At 46.4% G+C, this 24,650-nt stretch overlaps 1 protein-coding gene across 2 annotated transcripts in view; it reads right to left on the reverse strand.

Annotated features, from left to right (window-relative positions):
* Positions 1–8,211: 8,211 nt before the first annotated feature.
* The window catches only part of ARSH (arylsulfatase family member H), a 50,057-nt gene continuing 33,618 nt past the window's right edge, over positions 8,212–24,650 (reverse strand). The window contains exons 3-11 of one of the 2 annotated variants that reach the window (XM_060408333.1): positions 22,347–22,496; positions 21,529–21,650; positions 20,392–20,517; positions 18,363–18,786; positions 17,573–17,709; positions 15,397–15,531; positions 13,978–14,140; positions 11,693–11,814; positions 8,212–9,930 (exon numbers count right to left, since the gene is read on the reverse strand). In XM_060408333.1, coding sequence (XP_060264316.1) covers positions 9,563–9,930; positions 11,693–11,814; positions 13,978–14,140; positions 15,397–15,531; positions 17,573–17,709; positions 18,363–18,786; positions 20,392–20,517; positions 21,529–21,650; positions 22,347–22,496 — 1,747 coding nt within the window. In that variant the 3' untranslated portion in view covers positions 8,212–9,562. Of the gene's footprint in view, positions 9,931–11,692; positions 11,815–13,977; positions 14,141–15,396; positions 15,532–17,572; positions 17,710–18,362; positions 18,929–20,391; positions 20,518–21,528; positions 21,651–22,346; positions 22,497–24,650 lie in introns of those variants that run through there. The other variant, XM_060408334.1, reaches the window with a different exon arrangement.

Here is a 24,650-nt window from a genome sequence, read left to right on the forward strand (position 1 = left end):
ACTTGAGGAGCCACCACCTTTCCAAACCCAAATGTGCTGCGTAGGATGACTTTGCAAAGAGCTCACGTTCCTTTCCTTTCAGGAAGTGATCAGGGCACTTCAGCATGGGAGCCGGTGAACGTGTCATTCCATTTGGACTCAACAAACAATTCCATGTAACTCTGCAAAATGAAAAAAGAAAAAATAGCCAGTGAGACTGGATTTCACGTACAATGTCACAAGATCTGGAACATGCATTAAAGTGAAGTCGCTCAGTCGTGTCCGACTCTTTGCGACCCCATGGACGGTAACCTACCAGGCTCCAAGGTCCATGGGATTTTCCAGGCAAGAATACTGGAGAGGGCTGCCATTTCCTTCTCCAGGAGATCTTCCCGACCCAGTGATCGAACCCGGGTTTCCTGCATTGCAGACAGACACTTTACTGTCTGAGCCACACTGGAGGCAATGATGATCATTACATTCATCTGGTATAAATAAATTTTGCTACAGATCTTTTTTTGTTTTTTTAAAATCTAACTGTAGTTTCATCATCAATTTTTAAAATGACTCTCTCCTGCCTTGGGTAAGGCTCGGGGATACCTTACGGTTTATGATATATCCATCTGATCAGTTTTCCCAACATTTTAACAAATTCTGTTAATATTTCAACTCTACAGTAGATGATTAGAGAACTAAAAACTTTAGTCTCTGAGTTGATTCTGCTCTTTTTTTTTTTTTTTTAGAACAGCTACTTGGGCTTGTACTGTTTGAAGTGGAATAATTTTTTTTTTCCATGGGAGTGGAATTTCCTCATGGCCTTTGAAAAACTGTTTGGATCCATGACATGAGGGATAATATACACATCCTCAAAAAAAATGGAAGTTGGGTGTGTACCAAGTATTTGCAAACTCAGAAATGCGTGTTGATCCAGAAGGTTTATTTGATTTTACTGAGAACCTGCCTGGACAGGCACATTCCTTTATGCACAGAATGCCTTGCGGATGTGTGAAGCATGGGCTCCTGGGTGCTTTGCATGCTGTAATATTTCACACATCAATCAAGTGAACACAAGATATAATGGGAGTTTCACAGGGCCATTTCAGACACAGCTTCCACTAAGAGGGCACTTTCATATATCCAGCCATCCTTTTTCTGCCAACATCAAATGGTTCACTCCACATTTTAGAATTCTTTCCTTAAAAAAAAATATGCACTTTGCTCTCTTTTATCTCTGAACCAAAAAGCTTTGCTTTTAATGAAAGGAAGTCTTAAAAATCAGTCTCTCTTTGTTTTCCCTGCCCTGTTCCACCCAGTGACATTTTCCACTGAGGTAGATGTCTACGTGGCATTCTGCTGTCTCTCTCTCTCTCGGAAATTATATTTCTTTTGCTGCTTCTGAAGCATGAAAGATGTCTGCTGAGTTGGAAGAAAGTAGTGAGATTTTTTAACAACTTTAAACATGCCCCTCCTGGTGGCTCAGACAGTAAAGAATCTGCCTGCAATGCAGGAGACCTAGGTTCAATCCCTGGGTCAGGAAGACCCCCTGGAGGAGGGCATGGCAACCCACTCCAGTATTCTTGCCTGGAGAATCTCATGAACAGAGGAGCCTGGTGGGCTACAGTCCATGGGGTCGCTAAGAATTAGGCATGACTGAGTGACTAACACTTTACTTATCACATTGAGACTCAAATCAAACCTGTAACAGTCAATTCCTTGTTGCTTACTGTTAAGATTCATGAAGCAAATCTAGGGAATTTTTATTTTGCTAAAATACCAACTGGTCTGTCAGGAATAACAGTTAATTATTGCTTCCTCTTCAACCTTTAAAAACACACAGAAACCACGCTTAACCCCCTGGCTGCCAGGCAAATACCCAGTATGGAAACTGTAGTGGTTTCAATCAGTTCAGTTCAGGTAAGTTGCTCAGTCGTGTGCAACCCTTTGACTGCAGCACGCCAGGCCTCCCTGTCCATCACCATCTCCCGGAGCTTGCTCAAACTCATGTCCATCGAGTCCATGATGCCATCCAACCATCTCATCCTCTGTCATCCCCTTCTCCTCCTGCCTTCAATCTTTCCCAGCGTCAGGGTCTTTTTAATAAATTGGCTCTTCACATCAGGTAGCCAAAGAATTGGAGTTTCAGCTTCAATATCAGTCCTTCCAATGAAAATTCAGGGCTGATTTCCTTTAGGATTGAATGGTTGGATCTCCTTGCAGTCCAAGGGACTCACAAGAGTCTTCTCCAACACTGCACTTCAAAAGCATGCATTAATCGGCGCTCAGCTTTCATTATAGTCCAACTCTCACATCCATACATGACTACTGGAAAAACCACAGCTTTGACTAGACGCACTTTTGCTGGCAAAGTAACGTCTCTGCTGTTAAATACGCTGTCTAGGTTGGTCATAGCTTTTCTTCCAATGGTTTCAATGATTAAGTCCAGGTTCTAAGAACTTTTGAGAGTAACTTCATTTTGAAGTCAAAGATTTTTGCAGATGGAATGAAGTAAAGGATTTTGAAATGAGGTCTTCTGGATGAAGCTGGCCCTAAATCCAATGACAGGGTCCTTAATAAGACAGAGGAGAGACGTGGACACAGAGCAGAAGCCACGTGGAGACGGAGGCAGAAACGGGAGGGAGGAGGCCACCAGACCAGGGACGGACGCCTGGAGTCCCCAGAAGTGGGAAGAGGCGGGAAGGACACCATGACCTCAGTTGTCTGTTCTCTAGGACCAGGGGCGGGAGTGAGGGAAGATGAACGCCTGTTGATTTAAGCCCGCCGTTCGTGGTCTTTTGATGCAACGGCCACAGGAAGTTTATCATAAGGACCCCTTCTTGTAAGTCCTTCCTTCTAAGACTTTAGCAACTCCCGTCCACGTCCTTGGTTCCTTGGTGCAGAAACCACTCCAGCAGAAGAGACAGGCTTTGTGGCTCTTTTGAAGTGGGGCTGTGTGTGGGTCTGGATTTCGTCTGCAACATGCCACTGGCTGTCAAGCAACTTACTCTTGCTTTCCTGACATAATCTGGAGAGAGTGGAGGGGGAAGGGGCAAGGTAGGTGGAGGGCACTTAGAGGAACAAAGGACTGTGTGAAAAATACATAAGCTACAAGGATATCAAGGATATATTGTCCAACACAGGGACTGTAGGCCACATTTTATAATAACTATAAATGGAATATAATCTACAAAAAGGTGGGAAATCACTACGCTGTCCACCTGAAACTAACATAATACGGTAAATCAGCCGAGTTTCAATTTTTTAAAAAAGGGACAAACTTCCAGTTACTGGATAAATAAGTACTAAGGATGTGACGTAGAATGTGATACATTTAATGAACGCTGCTGAGCTTATATATGAAAGTTTAAGAAAATAAATTCTAAGAGTTATCATCACAAGGAACATGATATTTTTTCCACCTTATTTTTTTGATCTGTGAGATGACTGTGAAGTTCACTAACGTGATTGTGATAATCTTTTCATAAAATATGTGATGGAACGAAAGCTATGATAAACCTAGGTGGAGTATTTTAAAAAGCAAAGACATCACTTTGCTGACAAAGGTCCGTATAGTGAAAGCTATGGTTTTTCCAATAGTCATGTGAGCGTTGGACCATAAAGAAGCCGAGTGCTGAAGAATTGATGCTTTTGAATTGGGGTGCTGGAGAAGATTCTTGAGAGTTCCCTGGATAGCAAGATCAGACCAGTCAGTCCTAAAGGAAACCAACCCTGAATACTCACTGGAAGGACTAATGCTGAAGTTGAAGCTCCAGTACTCTGGCCACCTGATGTGAAGAGCCGACTCATTGGGAAAGACCCTGATGCTGGGAAAGATTGAAGGCAGGAGGAGAAGGGGACGACAGAGGATGAGATGGTTGGATGGCATCACCGACTCGATGGACTTGAGTCTGAGTGAACTCCAGGAGTTGGTGATGGACAGGAAAGCCTGAAGTGCTGCAGTCCATGGGGTTGCAAAGAGTTGGACACGACTGAGCTACTGAATGGTGCCAACAGGGACACAGGCAAACCATTACACCTTGTACCTGAAAGACATATCGTGCTATACGCAAAGCATACCTCAGTAAACCTGGAAAGAAAAAAGCGATAGGCAGTAAGATCTAGAGAAACATCCCTTTCACTTTCAAAAAGTCAACCACTTTCGTGAACTTCCCTCAAGTCATAAAATCAGCCGGAGACACAGCCCGGACTGGCGTTCACAGTCCCCCAGAGGCCAGTTAGCCGTGTGTTACAAGACACAATGGCGGCCTTTGACTTAACATTCAGAAAAGAAATATGGTCCAGATTATACTAACCACCTGTCTAAGCCAGAAGTTTCGTCCACGTCCCCCCAGGGAAATGCCCGGTGAAAGGACAACCCCCAGATCTGGGAGCTATTTCTTTGCAGCTTGCTGGTTGCCCACAGGCTTCATCTGATCAAATGACTTTCCTACAGCAGCCCCATAAAATACTGAGGCGAGAATTAGCCCCTAACTCGGCCTTGACGTGGTTTCCGTTACAACCCTTTATCAACAGACCGAAAGCTCAGAGAAGACCCTTCATGAGAATACAGCTTCTTTGTCCAAGATGGCCCAGAACAAAGAAGAAGGGGAATTATTGAAGACCCTTCCTGAAACTGTGACATCTTTCTCGGAGATGGTCTGGAACAAGGTCGAAAGGAAAATGTTGAAAATATGAGAGACCCTTCATGACAGTGAATTTGCTGAAGTCAAGTCCTCAGAAGATAAGGGCCAATCTGAACTATCAAGGGCATATTTATATATTTTCATATTTTCTCTCAATCATTGCTTTGGAATGGAGCAATGAGCAGCTGAGGAAGATAATGTTTGCTGTCATCCTTCTGTTTTCTGGTCGTATTTCAAGTTTTAGGTCAGGTCACAGATAACAGAAGTCAATGTACAGTCAGAAGAGAAAAAAAAAATTCTTAAAATATGGAATGTATCACCGTTTCTCACGCCTTTGATTTGTCAGTAATTGAGATCGGTACATACTCAGGTCAAACCAGCAACTGAGCCATAATTCTGCCTTATTTTTTTGCCAGAAGGCTTGATTCTGGGGCTGTGAACCCAGAAGTAACACATCCCATCCCACCAAAGTTATCACAGCATGAGGGGCATCTACATGTTATTCTTTAATGCCCACAGAGCACCTGGAAGTGAATTTCGTGACTCAAATTCTTCAAAACTGGAGGTGGTACATTAAAAAGAGTGTCTGTGCCTTGAGAATTCCTCTTTTCAGAAGGAACTTGAAATTTACTTGTCATGATCAGCTGTGTGACCCCATAAAGCCTGCTGTGGTTCTGGATTCTAAATCACGACCCATAAAGAGAAAGAAAAAAGAAAACTTGCGATACTTTTAGGAAAAGGAAAGAAATGTATACGTTGAAAACCTTGTTTCCTCCAGGGTTTTTAATCAGTCATGTTCCCAGCAATATGCGTGTGCCCCCTAGTGGGTACATCCTTCTAGGATTATTATATATAAGATACCCAGAGGAGGAGATGGTTGGACGGCATCACTGACTCAGCGGACATGAGTCTGAGCAAACTCTGGGAGATACTGAAGGACAGGGAAGCCTGGCGTGCTGCAGTCCATGGGGTCACAAAGAGCCGGACAGAACTTAGTGACTGACCATGAATGAAGATATATATAAAATGATTACATGTAATAAAAATATCTGTTGTCCAATAAGTCAGATTATTAGCTATTGGGGATGGGAAAAAAGAACTTTTTTTTACAAGTATATAGATATTTTTAAGAGAAGTTTCTGGTTCACAGCAATATTGAAAGGCAGGTAGAGAGATTTCTTATAGACTATTTGACTCATTTATGCATCGCTTCCCTCACTGTCAACATTGGAAAAAAATGTTACTAGGCACTTCCTCGGAGATCCAGTGGTTACGACTTTGTGTTTCCACGTCAGGTGCTGCAGCTTCAACCCCCGGTTGAGGAATTAAGATCCCACATGTTACACAGTGTGGCCAAAATAACTGTGTGGCCCTATACATACACGGTGGTGTTTAAGCGGTAAAGAATCCTCCGGCAAATGCAGGAGACGCAGGAGACTCGGGTTCAATCCCTGGGTCAGGAAGATCCCCTGGAGGAGGAAACGGCATCCCACTAGAGCATTCTTGCTTGGAAAACCCCATGGACAGAGGGGCCTGGCGGGCTACAGTCAACAGGGTCGCAAGAGTCGGAAACGACTGAGCGACTGAGTATGCACACGCAAACTCTAAGCATAGACAGAACTGCATCGTGTACACCCTCGCTTTGGTAAGACGGTTAGGCTGTTACCCAGTTTAGAGTGCTCTGACTAATGGCAAAGGTGTCTATCAGTTTAACATGATATACTTTCCATTTAAATCTTGTTAAATTTGTACTGGAGTAGAGTTGATTTATGATGTTCTCAAAGCTTCACTGAGAGTGTTAAGTCACTCAGTCGTGTCCAACTCTGGGACTGAAATCCACCGGGCTCCTCTGTCCAGGGGATTCTCCAGGCAAGAATACTGGAGTGGGTTGCCAATCCCTTCGCCAGGAGATTTTCCCCACCTAGGGATCGAACCCAGGTCTCCCACAATGCAGGCAGATGAACACCCAGGTTCTTCCTGGTGCACACTGAACTCAGTGTGCGCATTTCTTTTTTAGATTCTTTTTCATATAAATCATTACAAAGAACTGAGCAGAGTCCCCTGTGCTATAGAGTATGTCCTAAGTCGCGTCAGTTGAGTCTGACTTCTAGTGCCCCATGGGCGTTAGTGGACGTTAGCCTGTTCTGTCCGTGGGATTCTCTAGGCAAGAATACCGGAGAGGAATGTCTTTTCGTTCTCCAGAAATTCTTCCTGACTTGGTCTTCCTGACTCATTTGAAAAGACCCAGATGCCGGGAAAGATTGAAGGCAGGAGGAGAAAGGGATGACAGAGGATGAGATGGTTGGATGGCATCACTGACTCGATGGACCTGAGTTTGAGCAAGCTCCAGGAGTTGGTGATGGACAGGGAGGCCTGGCCTGCTGCAGTCCATGGGGTCAAAAAGAGTCGGACACGAATGAGCAACTGAACTGAACTGAAGAAATTGAACAGAGGTCTCCAGCATTTCAAGCAGATTGCTTACGCTATGAGCCATAAGTGAAAGTGAAGTTGCTCAGTCGTGTCCAACTCTTTGGGACCCCATGGACTATAGCCTACCAGGCTCCTCCAGTCCATGGGATTTTCCAAGCAAGAATACTGGAGCGGACTGCCATTTCCTTCTCCAGGAGATCTTCCCGACCCAGGGATTGAACCCAGGCCTCCCGCATTGTAGGCAGACGCTTTACCATCTGAGCCACCAGGGAAGTCTGTGAGCCATAAGGGAAGTCCAAAAAGTATTCGTTGCTGAGACGTGTCACATGTTAACAAGGAACCCTCTAGTTTCTGCCATATTCCTCTCTGAAAGCCCTACTTTCTCTCAGATTAGACTCAAAACCCCTACCTAACGTTGGAATTCATCTTAGAACCCTTTAGTTCTGGTGAGGTTGTTACCTCACGATCCTCTAGTTTTGGTGAGATTTGCCTCAGGTCCATCTACTTTCAGTCAGTTTTTGCCTCGGGAGCCCCTAGTTTCTATGAGATTTTTGTGTCAAGGAGTCTGTTGCCTCAGAAGCAAAAGGTTTATGAAACATGTAACCCAGGATGCCCTAGTGACTGTCAGATTTAGCCTCAGGAACTCACATTTGTGTCAGGTCCACCTCAGGAGGTGCTAGTTTTCATCATATTTTGCTTCAGAAAGACTGTCTTTCCATAAGGTTTTACCTCAGAAGTGTCTTCTTTCTGTCAGATTTTACTTCAGAAAGACTATCTTTCTGTCAGATTTTACCTCAAGAGATCTTTCTTTCTGTCAAATTTTGCCTCCAAACCCTCTGCTTTCTCTCAAATTTTTTTCCTCAGAGCCCCCTGGTTTCTCTCATATTTCGCCTCAGAACCCCTAGGTTTTGCCCAAATTTTGCCTCAGAAGCCTCTACTTTCTTTCTGATTTTACCTTTTAATTTAAACTTTGTTTAAAAAAGTATAATAAATTTCACATCTATAAGAATTTAAAGTGAAAGTACTTGGAGAAAATTCTCTGCAGCTGGTACACTGTTAAATAGAAAAATAAACAGTAAAAAAAGATCCTATTCAAAATTTATGACTATGTAAGAACATACTCTGATTCCTTTTTTTTTTTTTTAACATGAATGAGATTGAATTTCACATTACACTCAATTTATTGCAACGAATATGTTTAGAAACACTGGTAAAAACAGTTTTATCTGTAAATATCTGTATTTATTATATGATGCAGCATTAAAGGAAATCAGCTGTGAATATTCATTGGAAGGACGGATGCTGAAGCTGAGGCTCGAATACTTTGGCCACCTGATGGGAAGAGTCAACTCACTGGAAAAGACCCTGATGCTGGGAAATATTGAGGGCAGGAGGAAAAGGAGGCTTTTGAAGATGAGGTGGTTTGATGGCACCACGGACTCTTTGGACATGAGTTAGAGCAAGTTCTGGGAGATGGTGAGCCAGTAGGATGAAGAAAAGATAAGGAAAACAGACAAGACTTTGCTATCAAGGAGAAAGCAATGGCACCCCACTCCAGTACCCTTGCCTGGAAAATCCCATGGATGGAGGAGCCTGGTGGGCTGCAGTCCATGGGGTCGCTAAGAGTCAGACACGACTGAGCGACTTCACTTTTGACTTTTCACTTTCATGCATTGGAGAAGGAAATGGCAACCCACTCCAGCGTTCTTGCCTGGAAAATCCCAGGGACGGGGGAGCCTGGTGGGCTGCCGTCTATGGGGTCGCACAGGGTCGGACACGACTGAAGCGACTTAGCAGCAGCAGCAGCCATCATGTTTGCAGTGTGATTTGAAAAGAAATATAACTTAAATACTCTCTTCCCATAACATTTATACAATCTTGTGCAATTAGTTAAATACGACAAAAATCACTTTCCTCATGCGGAAACGGAGCTGAGACTACTTGCCTCCTCTAAGTTTTGCGAAGTGTTTTCAAAACACATATCCACACTATCATAGCGTTACTGTAGCTGTGTGTCTTCTCTCCCTATTTTGAGAATTTTCATAGTCTTCCTGATGCAAAAGGAGAACAAGAAACTTGCCAAATTTGTCTAAGCTCGGATGCAAAAACTGTCTCTGGGTTTAGAATCTGCATGGAGACATTTCTAACAATATCGTGAGAGAAAGTAAAGACAGTGACATCAAAACGGCTGCTTCTACTCATTTTTTGTGGAAGGTATCACCAAGATTCTTGTGACTCTGCAGAAGGTCCTCTTGACCTTCTTCCTTAAACAAGGACACAATTATACAAAAAAAAAAGGTAAAATGAATGGTGCATAGTTTCATGGGTATATGGATCCGCTTTTGTTTCATCATGCTGCTGGATATGACTTGAGGAAAGATCTAAAATCTGAGGATTTTAAAGAAAAAATGACAGCGGGGCATCGTGTTTGATCCCCAGCGGAATGCATGAGGCAGCTGAGAGCTCTGCGGTAACAGAGGGTTGCTGGTTGGGAAGAAGCAGCCCCTCTCTGCTCACCATGCTGCGGATACAATGTCATCCGCCCTGTCGCAGCCACAGAAGGGGAAGGTCCCACAGCAGGGCTGCAGCCACGGTTTCCAAAGGGTGTTGAACACAGAGAGCTGCTGAGGGACCGGCGTGAGGGTCCCACGGTGCTGTCTTACGGCCGCTTCGATCTTCTTAACCACGGAGTCAAACAAGGCTTCGTTGTCGGGGTTGAGAGGTCTCGACTCGGAAGGGTCTCTCGAGATGTCGAAGAGCAGGGGAGGGTCGTGGTAGGTGACATCGCCTGAACACGGGCAGGCTTCACTCCCGTAGCAGGCGCCCGCTCCCTCCGGGGAGAACTTGGGCGTCACGAAATGCACCTTCCACACGGTTGCGCCTGGAAAACAGAGCCCCACTGGGATGCCGTCTTTGTTATTATTTTAGGATTTTTTTTTTCTTTCATTAAAAATCCACAGCTAGTGGCAAGCTGCTATATAGCACAGAAAGCTCAGCTCGGGGCTCTGTGATGACCTAGGGAAAGAGGAAGGCTTAAGAGGGAGGGGAGATATGTAAACATATGGTTGATTCACTTGTTGTACAGCACAAACTAATGTAAAATCAGAAACTGACATAAAATTACAAAGCAATCACCCTCCAATAAAATTACATATATTTATAGCAAACGCTTTTGCTAGCAACTGAAAATCTTCTGCACAGCATCACACAGCAGCGTTGTATTTCTTCAACTGTAAGAACGATGCCCAATTTCACAGGCAACTTGAAGACTTTTTATCTCACCCTGAGAGCCTTGGGAGACAACAGTTACGACCTGAATGGCTGCTTTCATCACACAAATGATCATTCAGACTTCTTTTCTATCATCTATTTATCCAACTGTCTATTCTATCATACATCTATATATCTACCTATTTGTCTGTCATCTAATTCCTCTGCCTCCCTCCCTCTTCCCTCACTCCCTCCCTTCTCTTCTCTCTCTCTCTGTCTTTCATGCCATTGCTTAGCAATTCCATTTCCAGAGGTCGGTTTCAAACAGAAAACATAACCACACCCCAATCTCTGATCAACCAGACTTCTACGGAAGTCCTCTGCTAGGCTCTTGTGGGACAGCTACGCTTTCTGAATCAAATTAGACTAAATCCCCTGGCTGAATCCTTCACCACCTTTTTGCTTTTCTCTCTACTTCCTGGGTGAAGCATATATGTGATGCCTGGAGGAACAGCAGCTATTTTGCAGCCATGCGGTCAGAAATATGAGACTGGAAGCCGACAGGACAGAAGTGGTTTAATGGGAACAGAAAAAAAAAAAAAAAAACACCAGAGGCCCCTGATAATGGCCTTGAGCACTGTTCCTGTATCAGCCCTCCGCTCCCAATTTCTAGATTCCTTATTAAGAAAAAAATGAATCAAATTCTATTTGTTTAACCCTCGCTGGGAAAATTTGGGAGGCTTTTATTCCTCAGGGGCAGAGGGTGTTTTCTTTTTTTTCTTTACCACTGAACTAACTAACTGATGTGTAGTCTAAAAGGAAGAGATTTTTCCTTGTTTTTATTTTACATGGAAGACTCATCCACACTGACTCAAAGAACAGATCACACCACGGAGGATGGATCATACGTGCGACCATCGATACCTTTTCAGTGAATCGCCAAATCCAGTCAAAAATCTGGAATGTCTCCAAAAGAGCTCTTTTTTTTTTTACAGGTGTGAGGAAATTGATGCCGTTTGTCCATTAATATCTGTTTGCATGAATTTACCAGACAGTGGAACTCAGGCAATGACTCAGGAGGTGGCAGTTCGTGACTGATGTCTGGGTTCGACCAAAGACGTTAGCTCTTGTTGCTAATTATCTCTGTGTCCTCTGTTACGGGAATTCATTCTCTCTGTCTCTACCTGGCCTTCTTCCTCCCTTTGTCAAAATTATGCATAAGAGCTTAGGGACACACGTGCACAGACATACCTCTAAAATCCTACTGTGATTTCTACCATAACGAACCGCTGTTTTTAAGTCACTTTCTGCAGGATCTAGAACAACCATGACAAGGGGTGTTCACCGCACAGAGTGTGCCCTCCCCCAGGAGACGAAAGAGACAAGGAGGTGTCCTTGCTGTGTCCGCACGTGTCGGCCACCCTCATACTCACAGTCCTTCTGATACCACCTGGCCGTGTGCAGAGAGGCCCCGCAGTAGTGGAAGAGGAACTCGTGTTCCGAGCGGGAGACCCTGCCTTCCAAGAGCGGCATGAGGTTCCGGCCGTCAATCACTCTGGGGAGAGAAGCGGAGACGCAGAGAGCGGTGAGGGAGGCGCGGTCGAGTCTCGCGTTTTACGTTTTACGGCAGACGAGGAGGAGGAAGAGAGAAGCGAGCTGGAAGAACAAGAAAAAGGAGCAGAAGGCAGAGGAGGAGGTAGGAAGGGGAGGCAGGAGGGGGGAGGAGTGGACAAGGACAAGGAAAATCCCACTGAAAACTCAACACGCATTTCCACTCATTCCACAATTTATAAAGATGAAGAAGAAGTGTAACGTATTACAGTTTCTAAGACAGTGGGAGAGGTGAGCAGCTGGAGCTATGTCTCTGGCCCCTTGTCAGACACCATGCACGAGTCCCATGGATTAGATAGTTGAGTGCTTTACACTCACAGTCAAAGCTATGGTTTTTCTAGGAGTCATGTACGGATTTGAGAGTTGGACCATAAAGAAGGCTGAGCGCCCAAGAATGGATGCTTTTGAACGGTGATGCTGGAGAAGACTGTTGAGAGTCCCTTGGACTGCAAGGAGACCCAACCAGTCCATCCTAAAGGAGATGAGTCCTGAATATTCATTGGAAGGACACGTGCAGAAACTGAAGCTCCAAGACTTTGGCCACCTGATGCAAAGAGCCAGCTCACTGGAAAAGACCCTGATGCTGGGAAAGAGTGAAGGCGGGAGGAGAAGGGGACGACAGAGGATGAGAAGGTTGGATGGCATCACTGACTCAGTAGACATGAGTTTGAGCAAGCTCCGGGAGATGGTGAAGGACAGGGAAGCCTGGTGAACTACAGTCCATGGGGTCGCAAAGAGTCGGACACGACTGAGCGACTGAACAACAACACTCATTTGATTCAACAGAAACCCTGCCTCAAATAAACAGGTATGTTCAGTCACTCAGGCGTGTCTCACTCTTTGCGACCCCACGGGCTGCATCCTGCCAGGCGCCTCTGTTCTCCAATATCTCCTAGATTTTGCTCAGATTCACGTCCATTGAGTCACTATTCCTACTTTATTTATTCATTTCAAATCCGATAGAGAAAAGCATCAAACTTCATCACATACAGATGGACACGTACCCACTTTTATTTGGGAATTCACGTAGCAAATATTTATTTAATGGTCTATACAATGCAGGGCCTCCCAGGAGGCTCAGCTGGTAAAGAATCCGCCTGCAGTGCAGCAGACCTGGGTTCAATCCCTGGATCCAGAAGATCCCCTGGAGAAGGGCATGACAACCCACTCCAGGATTCTTGCCTGGAGCATCCCATGGACAGAGGAGCCTGGCGGGGCTACAGTCCATGGGGTCGCAAAGAGTCGGACACTAAGACTCAAGTGACTAAGTATTTAGATGCTGTGAGGGATACAAAAATGAAGGAGGCTCAGCTCCCACCCCGAAGGCCACCAGAGATGAGCCTAGAAGGCAATGGCACCCCACTCCAGTACTCTTGCCTGGAAAATCCCATGGACTGCAGCCCACCAGGCTCCTCCTCGCTAGGAGTCAGACACAACTGAGCGATTTCACTTCCACTTTTCACTTTCATGCGTTGGAGACGGCGATGGCACCCCACTCCAGTACTCTTGCCTGGAAAATCCCATGGATGGAGGAGCCTGGTGGGCTGCAGTCCATGGGGTCGCTAGGAGCTGGACACAACTGAGCGACTTCACTTTCACTTTTCACTTTCATGCATTGGAGAAGGAAATGGCAACCCACTCCCGTGTTCTTGCCTGGAGAATCCCAGGGACGGGGGAGCCTAGTGGGCTGCCGTCTATGGGGTCGCACAGAGTTGGACACGACTGAAGCGACTTGGCAGCATGAGAGAGAGAATAAGAACATGTTTTGAGAGGAAAATGGACAAGCGATTCTACCATGAACTGTGGGGAGAAAGAAGTCATCTGGCCATCACAGCAGAATACTGAGGGTTCAGTAACACGCTTCACACACATACAATTTTCTAATACATCTGCATAGGTGCCAACTATGTGCTTCCCTGGAGACTCAGATGGTAAAGAATCTGCCTGCAAGGTGGGAGACCCAGATTCAATCCCTGGGTCAGGAAGATCCCCCTAAAGGAGGAAACGGCAACCCACTCCAGTATTCTTGTCTAGAGAATCCCCATGGACAGAGGAGCCTGGCGGCCAAATATATCTCCCTCCACAAGGGGCAAGCATGCTCTTGTACCTGCCCAGTGGCGGAATGCCTCCTCCGATATAAGACAGCGTCGGGAAAATGTCCATGAGGCTTGTAGGTTCGTCGATGACCTTCCCCGCCTCCAGGACTGTTGGCCACCGGAAAATTCCGGGCACCCGGATGCCTCCTTCCCATCCAGCCATGCCTCTGCCTCCTGAAAGCAAAGACGAAAAACCGAAGGGGCATTCAACCCCACGGACTCATTCTCTGTGTATCTGAAAATTGCCACTGGCCACACCAGTGACAAGCTGGAATTAAGATCGTGGGCAGAAAATATCAATAACCTCAGATATGCAGATGACACCACCCTTATGGCAGAAAGCAAAGAGGAACTAAAGAGCCTCTTGAGGAAAATGAAAGAGGAGAGTGAGAAAGCTTGGCTTAAAGCTCAACATTCAGAAAACGCTTGGGCTCCGTTCCCAAACCCAGTTCAGTTCTGAATCTCAGCATCTCTTCAACGTCCACTCTCCAGGCTCTGAAATCTCTTCCCTTCTAAAATATTTAATCTACGGAGCATTCCTCTCTTTTTCGACGCCATGGACGGTAGCCCGCCAGTTTCCTCTGTCTGTGGAATTCTCCAGGCAAGAATACTGGAGTGGGTTGCCATATCCTTCTCGCAAAGAGTTGGATATGACAAAGCCACGGAACAACAAACCAGTAAAATATATTCACAGAGAGATACAAAGGACACCGAGGCCAAGTTCTTGCTTTCAAGACTTGAAAACTCCAGCTGCGGACTTCCAGGGTCTAGGCGACAAACCCAGTAATGATCATTAGAAAAGAAGCGCTTTCCTAATCTGTATATTATGCCGTCAGCTGTGCTGACGTCATGGGCTAAGAATAAGACTGTCTTTGAGACAGTCACTGAGGTCCTGTGCCCTTCCTCTCAGGAATCTTTCATGACTCAAGAAATTTTTTGTCGTAGACTCTTGGGCGTGTCCCCAAATATGCAGTCTTTCCCCATCTAGCTTCCTAAGCGAGTATAACGCACACAGAACTCCCCCAACGATCTTTGCAAATGAGTTAAGACAAAGCAAAGCCAGGTGAGGGCTTTCCAGGTGGCTCAGTGGGTCAGTAATCCACCTGCCAGTGCAGGAGACCAGGGTTCAATCCCTGGGCCAGGAAGATCCCCTGGAGAAGGGAATGGCAATGCACTGCAATATTCTTCCCTGGACAGTCGCATGGATAGAGGAACCTTGGCGGGCATGGGGTCAACAAGGAGAGGAAGGCTCCACAGATTAAACCTCTTAGAAGCAAAGAGACTTCGGAGCGTGGGGGACTGACTGGACGTTGCAGAGATGCTGAGACCCAAGGGTCAGAGACGACGGAAGCGACTGAGCACGCAGGCACGAAGCCAGGCGGGTCCTGCCTCGGCGCCCCGCGGGGACAGCCCCCACCCGCACGCAGCACCTTTGTAGCGCCCGTTCCAGCCGCCCAGCTGCCCGCTGCGGTCCTGCGCCTCCAGGCGGCCCCCGTTGTCCGAGGTGAAGTAGACCAGCGTGTGGTTGGCCAGGCGCTCCCGGTCCAGGGCCTCCAGGACCTTTCCTGGTGGAGGGGGAAGACGGAAGCAGTCACGTTTCACTGCGCATCGAGGGTCTTCCGGTGCGTCTCTAGCATTGCGTGTGTAACGCTGTGTGGTTCATTGTAAACATGCAACACGGTTACATGTAGCGCTAAGACCATTCTCCTACTTTCTGTTGTATAATCTGCACTAAATCACCATTGTAGACACTCGTATATATACGATATATACACTATGTGTAATACAGATCTGCAATAGACACTATTTATAATACGCCGTATATACGTAATCTACCATTATACATGACGTACCATGTATATGTAATATACCATTATACGTAATATACCATATATACGTAATATACCATACATACCATATATATACATAGTACACCATACATACCATATATACCTAATATAACATTGTACATTATATACCATATATATGTGATATACCATTATACATGATATACCATATATATGTAATATACCATTATATGTAATATATCATACATACCATATATATACATAATATACCATACATACCATATATACGTAATCTACCATTATACATGACGTACCATGTATATGTAATATACCATTATATGTAATATACCATATATACCATATATATGTAATATACCATATATACCATATCTATACATAATATACCATTATACATGATATACCATATATACATAATATACCATACATACCATATATATACATAGTATACCATACATACCATATATACCTAATATACCATTATACATTATATACCATATATATGTAATATACCATTATAATGATATACCATATATATGTAATATATCATACATATCATATATATATGTAATATACCATACATACCATACATATGTAATATACCATTATACATAATATACCATACATACCATATATATGTAATATACCATTATATATAATATAGCATATCTACCATATATATACATAATATACCATATATATGTAATAGACCATATATATGATATATATTCATAATATACCGTATATACAATACAGCATATGATATTTTATATATGTATAATTATTTATTATATATTTATGATACCATATGACATATGTAATGGTTTATGCTAAGCATATATTTAATACAAATATATATAAGAAGATGATTTGTAATGTATTATTTATATAATAAGTATGGTGGTGGTGGTTTAGTCCGTAAGTCGTGTCTGACTCTTTGAGACCCCATGGAGTGTAGCCCACCAGGCTCCTCTGCCCGTGGGATCTTCCAGGCAAGAATACTGGAGTGGATTGCCATTTCCTCCTCCAGGGGATCTTCCCAACCCAGGGATCAAGACTGGGTCTCCTGAATTGCAGGTGGATTCTTTACCATCCAAACCACCAAGGCAGCCCCCAATAAACCATAGAGATGGTTTATATTAATGTGTAAATATATGTATATAATTATGCCATGTAATGTTGCTAAGATTCCGAGTATTATACACTATGTTATATCTTACATATAGGGTTTCCCAGGCGGCTCAGTGCTAAAGAACCCACCTGCCAATGCAGGAGGCTCAGGTTCGATCCCTGGGTCGGGAAGATCCCCTGGAGCAGGGCACGGCAACCCACTCCAGGATTCTTGCCTGGAGAATCCCATGGACAGAGGAGCCTGGCGGGCTACAGTCCACGGGGTCGCAAAGAGTCGGACACGCCAGAGCAGAAGGAGGAGATATGAGACTATATAACATGTAATACAGAAACATTACGTAGTCATTCTCAGCATCAAGGGCTCGTCCAGTGAGTCAGCTCTACAGCACAACGTTATTCGTCCCCCAAATGAGTTTTTTGGGAAAGTGGTTCTCTTTAAACCGGAGAACCTGTATTCCATAAATCATGCTCTTTCCTCAGAAAACTTCACTGCACCTAGAGCCAGCTTTTCCTGTAATTCAGCACAACAAATACACGTCCACTTCCCAAAACATGCAGGGGGTTGTCCCTTATTTGATGCCATTCATGGAGACTCATTTTCCTCTAGTCTGTAAATAAGATGCTTCAAAATCAGAGAGTGATCACCTACCCACCATCCAATCCATCTCTTCCACGTTGTCGCCATACAAGCCGAATTTACTGTGCCCGACGAATTTCTCCTTGGTGACCAGAGGCGTGTGGACGTGCAGAAAGGATATGAAAAGCAGGAATGGTCCACGCTTATACCTAAGGGGGTACAGGAAGAAAAAACAGTATTGATTAAAATAGAGGAATTGCGTGTTTTGTTTTTTTTTTCCTAAGGGAGCTAAACATATTTCTTTCCCTTTTCAATGTTCAAATTTTGCAGGACATTTAACTGTTGGGTTCCCCTGGTGGTCCAGTGGTATAAAGAAGCGTTAGTCACTTGGTCATGCCCGACTCTTTGCGACCGCATGGACTGTAGCCCACCAGGCTCGTCTGTCCATGGGATTCTCCAGGCAAGCATACTGGAGTGGGTCGCCATGCCCTTGCTCCAGGGGATCTTCCCAACCCAGGGACCGAACTTGGTTCTCTCACTTTGGCAGCAGGTTCTTCACCGCTTAAGCACCTCCTGGGAAGCCCACCCTTAGCAACACCGAAAACCCAGCGCAGCCCCAAATAAATCAAAACATTTTTTTAAATGCATCTATTTTTTTTTAATGAAACAACACTCTTATTTATCTTAAAGAGAGTTCATTGTATCACAAATATCGCACACATAGGCACACACACAAAGAGCCTTTCACCAAGCGGTACCCAACTTCGCTGGAAAAAAAAAAAAAAAGTCGAAAGTCTGTGACTGGGGTGAGGGGTTGGTGGGGGGTGGGGGGTGGGCATCCAGCCAGAAAGAGACGGCCTACCTGTCAATGAAGGCCAGCGCCTCCTTGAGCATGAGCGAGGCGAGCCTCTCCAGTCTGACCGGCTGCTGAATGATCTCGTGGTCCCGCATGAGCACGCAGTTCCAGCGGCGGGTAAAGCCGTAGCTGGAGAACCAGGACACGAAGAACACGAGGGCCAGCAGGGCGAAGGCCAGGATCACCGGCCAGGGGACCAGGAACCAGCGCACGCAGGTGGGGACGAGCAGGAGCAGGGGGATGAGGCCCAGCACCACCGTGCACACCCAGAGCTGGACCCTCAGCTGACGGTGCAGCTCGGGAGTGTGGAACCCCTGGCAGTCGCTCAGGAGCTCGAACGGCATCCCGTAGAAGTAGTCGAAGCCGTGGTTGAGCGGGTGATAGCAGTGGTCGTCGCGGGACGCACAGCTTAGACCCTGGTGCCACTTTCCTGGGAGCGGGGAGACGCAGAGACGTTGCCGTGGCAACAACGGCATCTGTCCCTTTCTGGGAGGGGCGTCGCCCTCAGCAGAAAGTTCTGGCGGACACGTGGACACCCAGGGCGGATTCATCTCAACGTAAGGCAAAAACCACTGCAATATTGTAATTAGCCCCCAATTAAAATAAATAATAAGAAAATAAGGAAGTTATGGCAGACACCCAGGGCGGATTCATGTCAATGTATGGCAAAAACCACCACAATATTGTAATTAGGTAAAATAAAATAAATTAATATTTTATTACCAATTAAAATAAATTAATTTAATTTTTTAAAAAAAAGAAGTTACAGCAGACGTAGCATCTTCCTGTGTTCCGTGGGACTGTGGTCAGCGATGTCCGACTCGTTGCAACCCCCGTGGACTGGAGCCCCGCCAGGCTCCTCTCTGTCCATGGGGATTCTTCAGGCAAGGATCCTGGAGCGGGCTGCTGTTGCCTCCTCCAGGGGATCTTCCCGAACCGAGGGATCGAACCCGAGTCTCCTGCATTGGCAGGCGGGTTCTTGAAGCTTTTATTAACAGGGAGAAGATTCACCATCTAGATCTATTGATCAGCCGACATCTCACTCATTACTTGGTTACGGCAGAGGTGAATTTAACCCCAGATTTAAAGGTGCCCTGGAGAGTTCCCTGAAAGATGCTTTAGAAAACTCCATTCACACCATGCTACCAAGAATTTTACAGGAATGAACTGCCTCTGTCGTTTATGAAGGATGCAAAGTCATTCCTTTTTTTGTTGTTGTTGTTTTTTTAGAACATCTCTGATGACTTAATAGTCTTGCAATTCACACTGAGAATCTTAAAAGCAGTGGCTATACCAAGCAAGCAGGCTTCGCTGGGGGCTCAGACGGTAAAGAATCCACCTGCAAGGCAGGACACCCAGGTTTGATCCCTGGGTGGGGAAGATCCCCTGGAGAAGGAAATGGCAACCCAATCCAGTATTCTTGCCTGGAAAATCCCATGGACAGAGGAGCCTGGCGGGCTACAGTCCACGGGGTCTCAAAGAGTTGGACACGACTGAGCGACTAACACACACATAGCAAGCAAGCAGCCTGTCTCTTTAATTCTTTGCTCACAGAGTCTCATCTTAGAGGAATCACTCATCAGACCAGAATTCTTTGGGAAAAAGTTCCTTGGGGTCATCCTGTCTCACTCATCACACCTCCCCACCATGAGGTTATAGAATGTCAGGCAACCTAAGTCAACAAAGCAAGCATTGCCTGTATTTGATCACCACTCCAGCCTTCGGTTCTCAAGTTCAAGGGCACACCCTTAAACATTGCTACCCCTGCTATCACAGGAGTAGCACCCTCTCTGCAAAGTATTCCATTTCGGGAGAAACGAACCATCAGCATACTTACCTTGCTTTCTGGAGATCCTCGGCACACTTGTTTCTCAATACCGAAGGCCCTCAAAATTGTCCCTTAAATTACTCTCCCCCTCACGGTGTATCATCTTAAAGAGGTGCCAACTACTGTGTACTAAGCCAGCCTCCCTGGGAAGGATGACCACGAGGAAAGGGATCCCAGAAAACCAAGATTTCACGGTCAAGGCCATACCTATGAGTCCCGTGCGGTAACCTCGATGCTGCAGAAGCTTGGCGAAAGTCGTCTCGTTGGGGGGCAGCCCGCCCGACCCTCCGAGCCAGACCACGTCACGATTCATATTAGAGGAGGACGCCATTCCTGTGTTCACAGAAGCAGACAGCGGGTGAGGGCTGTGGTCTCATTATGGCAAGGCCACGGACTGCAGCCGGGCAGGCTCCTCTGTCTATGCAGGCAACACTCCTGGGAGTGAGTGGTCATGCCCTCCTCCAGGGGATCTTCCCCACCCAGGGATCGAACTCAAGTCTCCTATGTCTCCTGCACTGCGGGGTGGATTCTTTACCCACTGAGCCATCAGGGAAGCCCCCCAGTTCCAAACTAATGATGCAAAAAAAAAAAAAAAGAAAAAATTAAGTTGGGATCATGCCCCTCAACTTGCTTAAGGCTACATGTTGAAACTGTGATGGGGGGCGGGGTGAGGAGGAACTCATTATAAAGAATCCATCATTTTCCTTTCCATTTTCTCCACCAGACTTTCTTCTCAACTGGTCTTTCTGATGTTCAATCTCATCCCCAAAGACTGGACACATCTCCTTTCATGAAAACCCACTTTTATTAAAAATAAAAAAATAAAAAATCTCTGCTAGCTTTAAGACACAAGGAGCCTCCTGGGGGGCTCTTACTACCAATTTCTGGAAAAGGGCACATTCAAGGTCATCTGCAAGTTGCCCACCAGGGGATCAAACCATCTCACTATATGCACACCGGTCAGCAGGCTTGGTGGCCCCTAGCCAAGACACACACCTCTTTCAGATGCCCAGGTATAGCAACACAACTCCCGTGTGAATTTAGATTCTTAGCACTTCCAAGGGACCTTGGCAAGTTTGCATGAAGAGTTGCAGGAGGCCTTTCTGAAGGTCCAGTGGCTAAGACTCCTTGTTTCCCGTGCAGGGAGGGGGATGGGGGGAGGGGGGCATTGGGGTGGGGGATGGTGTTGGGGGAGGGTCACGGGTTCGACCCCTGGTCAGGGAAGATTCAGGATCCTGCTTGCTGCCACAAAGACCTGGAGCAATCCAACGCTCAACAAATAAACACCTTTTTAAAAAAAAAAGAGAGAGAGAGAGCTGCAGCGGTCCCTTTCCCGTGCCCCACCTGATCTGACAGGGTAGCGGCCGGTCAGGAAGGCGGCCCTGCTCGGTGTACACATGGAGGCGGCCGCCAAGTGCTGGGTGAGCCTCACGCCCTCCCTGGCCAGCCGGTCGATGTTCGGCGTGCTGTGGATAGACGGAGAAGTCGGCAGGCGAGCTTCTGAATCCCTCCGCCCCACAAAGCGAGCAAGATTCAGGGGCATCCTGTCTGGGAAGTCAACCTGACTCTGTTTCCAGTCCACCTGAAAGACGTCCTTTTTCACACATCAATCCACCGATCTACTCCATCCCTGGTGAGACACAGATGGGAACCAGAGGGCCAAGCCACGCACCGCCAGGCAAGATGACGACAGTCCAACACAGCTCATAGTCAGATATCACCAGGCGAAAAGCGAAAGTGTGTTAGCCGCTCAGTCGTGTCCGACTCTGGGCGACCACATGGACTGCAGCCCACCAGGCTCCTCTATCCTTGGGATTCTCCAGGCAAGAAGACTGCAGCGGGTTGCCATTTCCTCGTCCAGGGGATCTTCCCCGCCCAGGAATCGAACCCACGTCTCCTGCATTGGCAGGTGGGTTGTTTACCCCTAGCGCCACCCGGGAAGCCCCCACACTAAGCTTGGAGCGAATGGAGCCAAACGCTCTCCTGAAGTTTTGCAGCTTTGGTAAGACAAAGCCTTCTGCTGTTCTGACGGAAAGCTGCTCCCTGAAGGTCATTCTCCTCCAACACAAGAGACGTGGCTGGCGGGGCACTACCATCCACAGGGACTTTCTTTCTTTTCTCCTTTTGTGTTCATTTATTGATGTACCTGATGGTCTCTTTACCTCACTGAGTTATTCCCGTAGCAGCATAAGTCTCCCATCCCAAGGTCATCCGCCATGAAGAGGACGATGTTGGGCCTCGAGTTCCTGGTGACGAACATTCCCTGAAGGCTCCCACAGAAGCACCACAGGGATGCTGACAGCCAGCAGCGCCTGCAAGGGGGCGGGCGGGGAAAGAAGAAGAAGAAGAAAAAAAGCTCAACCAGAAGCAACTGATGGGGAAGGAGGTGGGACGGGGGTTCAGGACGGGGAACACATGTACACCCATGGCTGATTCATGTCAATGTACGGCAAAAACCACTACAATATTGTAAAGTAATTAGCCTCCAATTAAAGTAAATAAATTAAAAAAAAAAACACCCAGAAACCGTCAGTTCAAATTTGCAGGTAACTGAAAACAGGAACTGAGGCTTCCCCGGTGGCTCAGGGGTAGAAAATCCACCCACAACGTAGGATACGCTGGAAATGTGGGTTCAATCCTTCGGTTGGGAAGATCCCCCTGGAGGAGGAAATGGCCACTCCAGTGTTCTGACTGGCTTCCCTGGTGGCTCAGAAGGTAAAGAATCTGCCTCCAATGCAGAAGACCCGGGTTCAATCCCTGCGTCAAAAAGAAAGATCCCCCAGAGAAGGGAATGGCAACCCACTGCAGTGTTCTTGCCTGGAGAACTCCATGGACAGAGTATCCTGGGGTGGGGGGGCGTGGCTACAGCCCATGCGGTCGCAGAGTGGGACACGACGGCGGAGCCCTCATGCGGAACAGGAATTCATAGGGAGCTCCCTGGAGACTTCCCGGTTAAGATTCCAGGCTTTCCCTGCCAGGGCCTGGGTTTAATCCCTGGTTGGGGAACTGAGACCCTGCAAGCTGTACCGTGTGATCAAAAGCTAAATAGGAAATAATGTATTTCTACAGTGTCCCTGGAGCTGCTTTACTCAGAAACCACACAAAAACATTTGAGGCTATGATTTATATTAATCATATAGATTAATACATACAGATCTGTGTGTGTGTGTGTGTGTGTGCGCGCGCGCACTCGCGACCCCATGGACTGTAGCCCACCAGATTCCTCTGTCCATGGGATTCTCCAGGCAAGAACACTGGAGTGGGTTGCCATGCCCTCCTCCAGGGGATCTTCCCAACCCAGGGATCGAACCCGAGTCTCACGGATCTTCTGCATTGTCAGGGAGATTTTTTAGGGCCACCTGGGAAGCCCTAAGGTCTTATAGTTTACAAATCAATTCTAAATGCATTGTGACATTAAATTCCTCATAATTTTTCAACTGTGATCGTGACAGGAGGCCTTTGAAATAAGGACAGAGGTTTCAGAAAAAAGCCTAACAATTTAATTTCTTAGTATAAGCAAAATGGAAAGTCAGAGGTTAAGAGCCAGCTCATCAGGCTTGATTTTCTTTCCTGCTCAACTGTTCGGTTTTAATAGACTTTATAACTTCATGACTTTGCTCGCAGCCACACAGATGGGAAAGCAGAGACTGTACTAACTTCTTGGCTCTGAGCCCGGGAAGAAATGATGAAAAACTGGATTTTCAGAGGGAACTGCATGTGTGCACAGAACATGACTCTTCCTTTTCCTTCGTCAGGAAAACATGTCTGCAAAACAATTCGGGTGGGGGAGCTCGGCTGCAAAAACAACAATAAATGCTAGGAATTCTTTTAACGTCTGAAAAATGAAATTGAACGTATCCATACATGCTACTAAATTTTGGACTGTGGACTCATCCATGTGTTAGAAGCTCAGCTGTGGCCAACTCTTTGCGACCCCGTGGACTGTAGCCCCGCCAGGCTCGTCTGTCCGTGGGATTCTCCAGGCAATAATGCTGGAGCGGGTTGCCATTTCTGCCTCCAGGGGAATCTTCCCGACCCAGGGATCGAACTTGTGTCTCTTACATCTCCTGCACAGGCAGGCGGATTCCACCTGGGAAGCTCCGGACCACAGACGACCCTCCTTAAAAATCCTTAAGAGTGGTCCATGACGTTCCCTGCTGCGCCGCTCGCATCTCTAAAAGGCCTTGCTCTGTGAGTTTACTCTGTGAATTCCTAAACACGCTGTCATTCCTACTAAGTTAGCATGACGGTGGTGGTGGTTTAGTTGCTAAGTCGAGTCCAACTCTTGGCAACCCCCATGGAGTGTAGCGCACCAGGCTCCTCTGTCCATGGGATTTCTCAGGCAAGAATACCAGAGCTTCCCTGATGGCTCAGACGGTAAAGCGTCTGCCTGCAATGCAGGAGACATGGGTTCAACCCCTGGGTCGGGAAGCTCCCCTAGAGAAGGAAATGGCAACCCAGTCCAG

The sequence above is a fragment of the Ovis aries genome, chromosome X (genome assembly GCF_016772045.2).
Source record: "Ovis aries strain OAR_USU_Benz2616 breed Rambouillet chromosome X, ARS-UI_Ramb_v3.0, whole genome shotgun sequence".
NCBI lineage: Eukaryota > Metazoa > Chordata > Mammalia > Artiodactyla > Bovidae > Ovis > Ovis aries.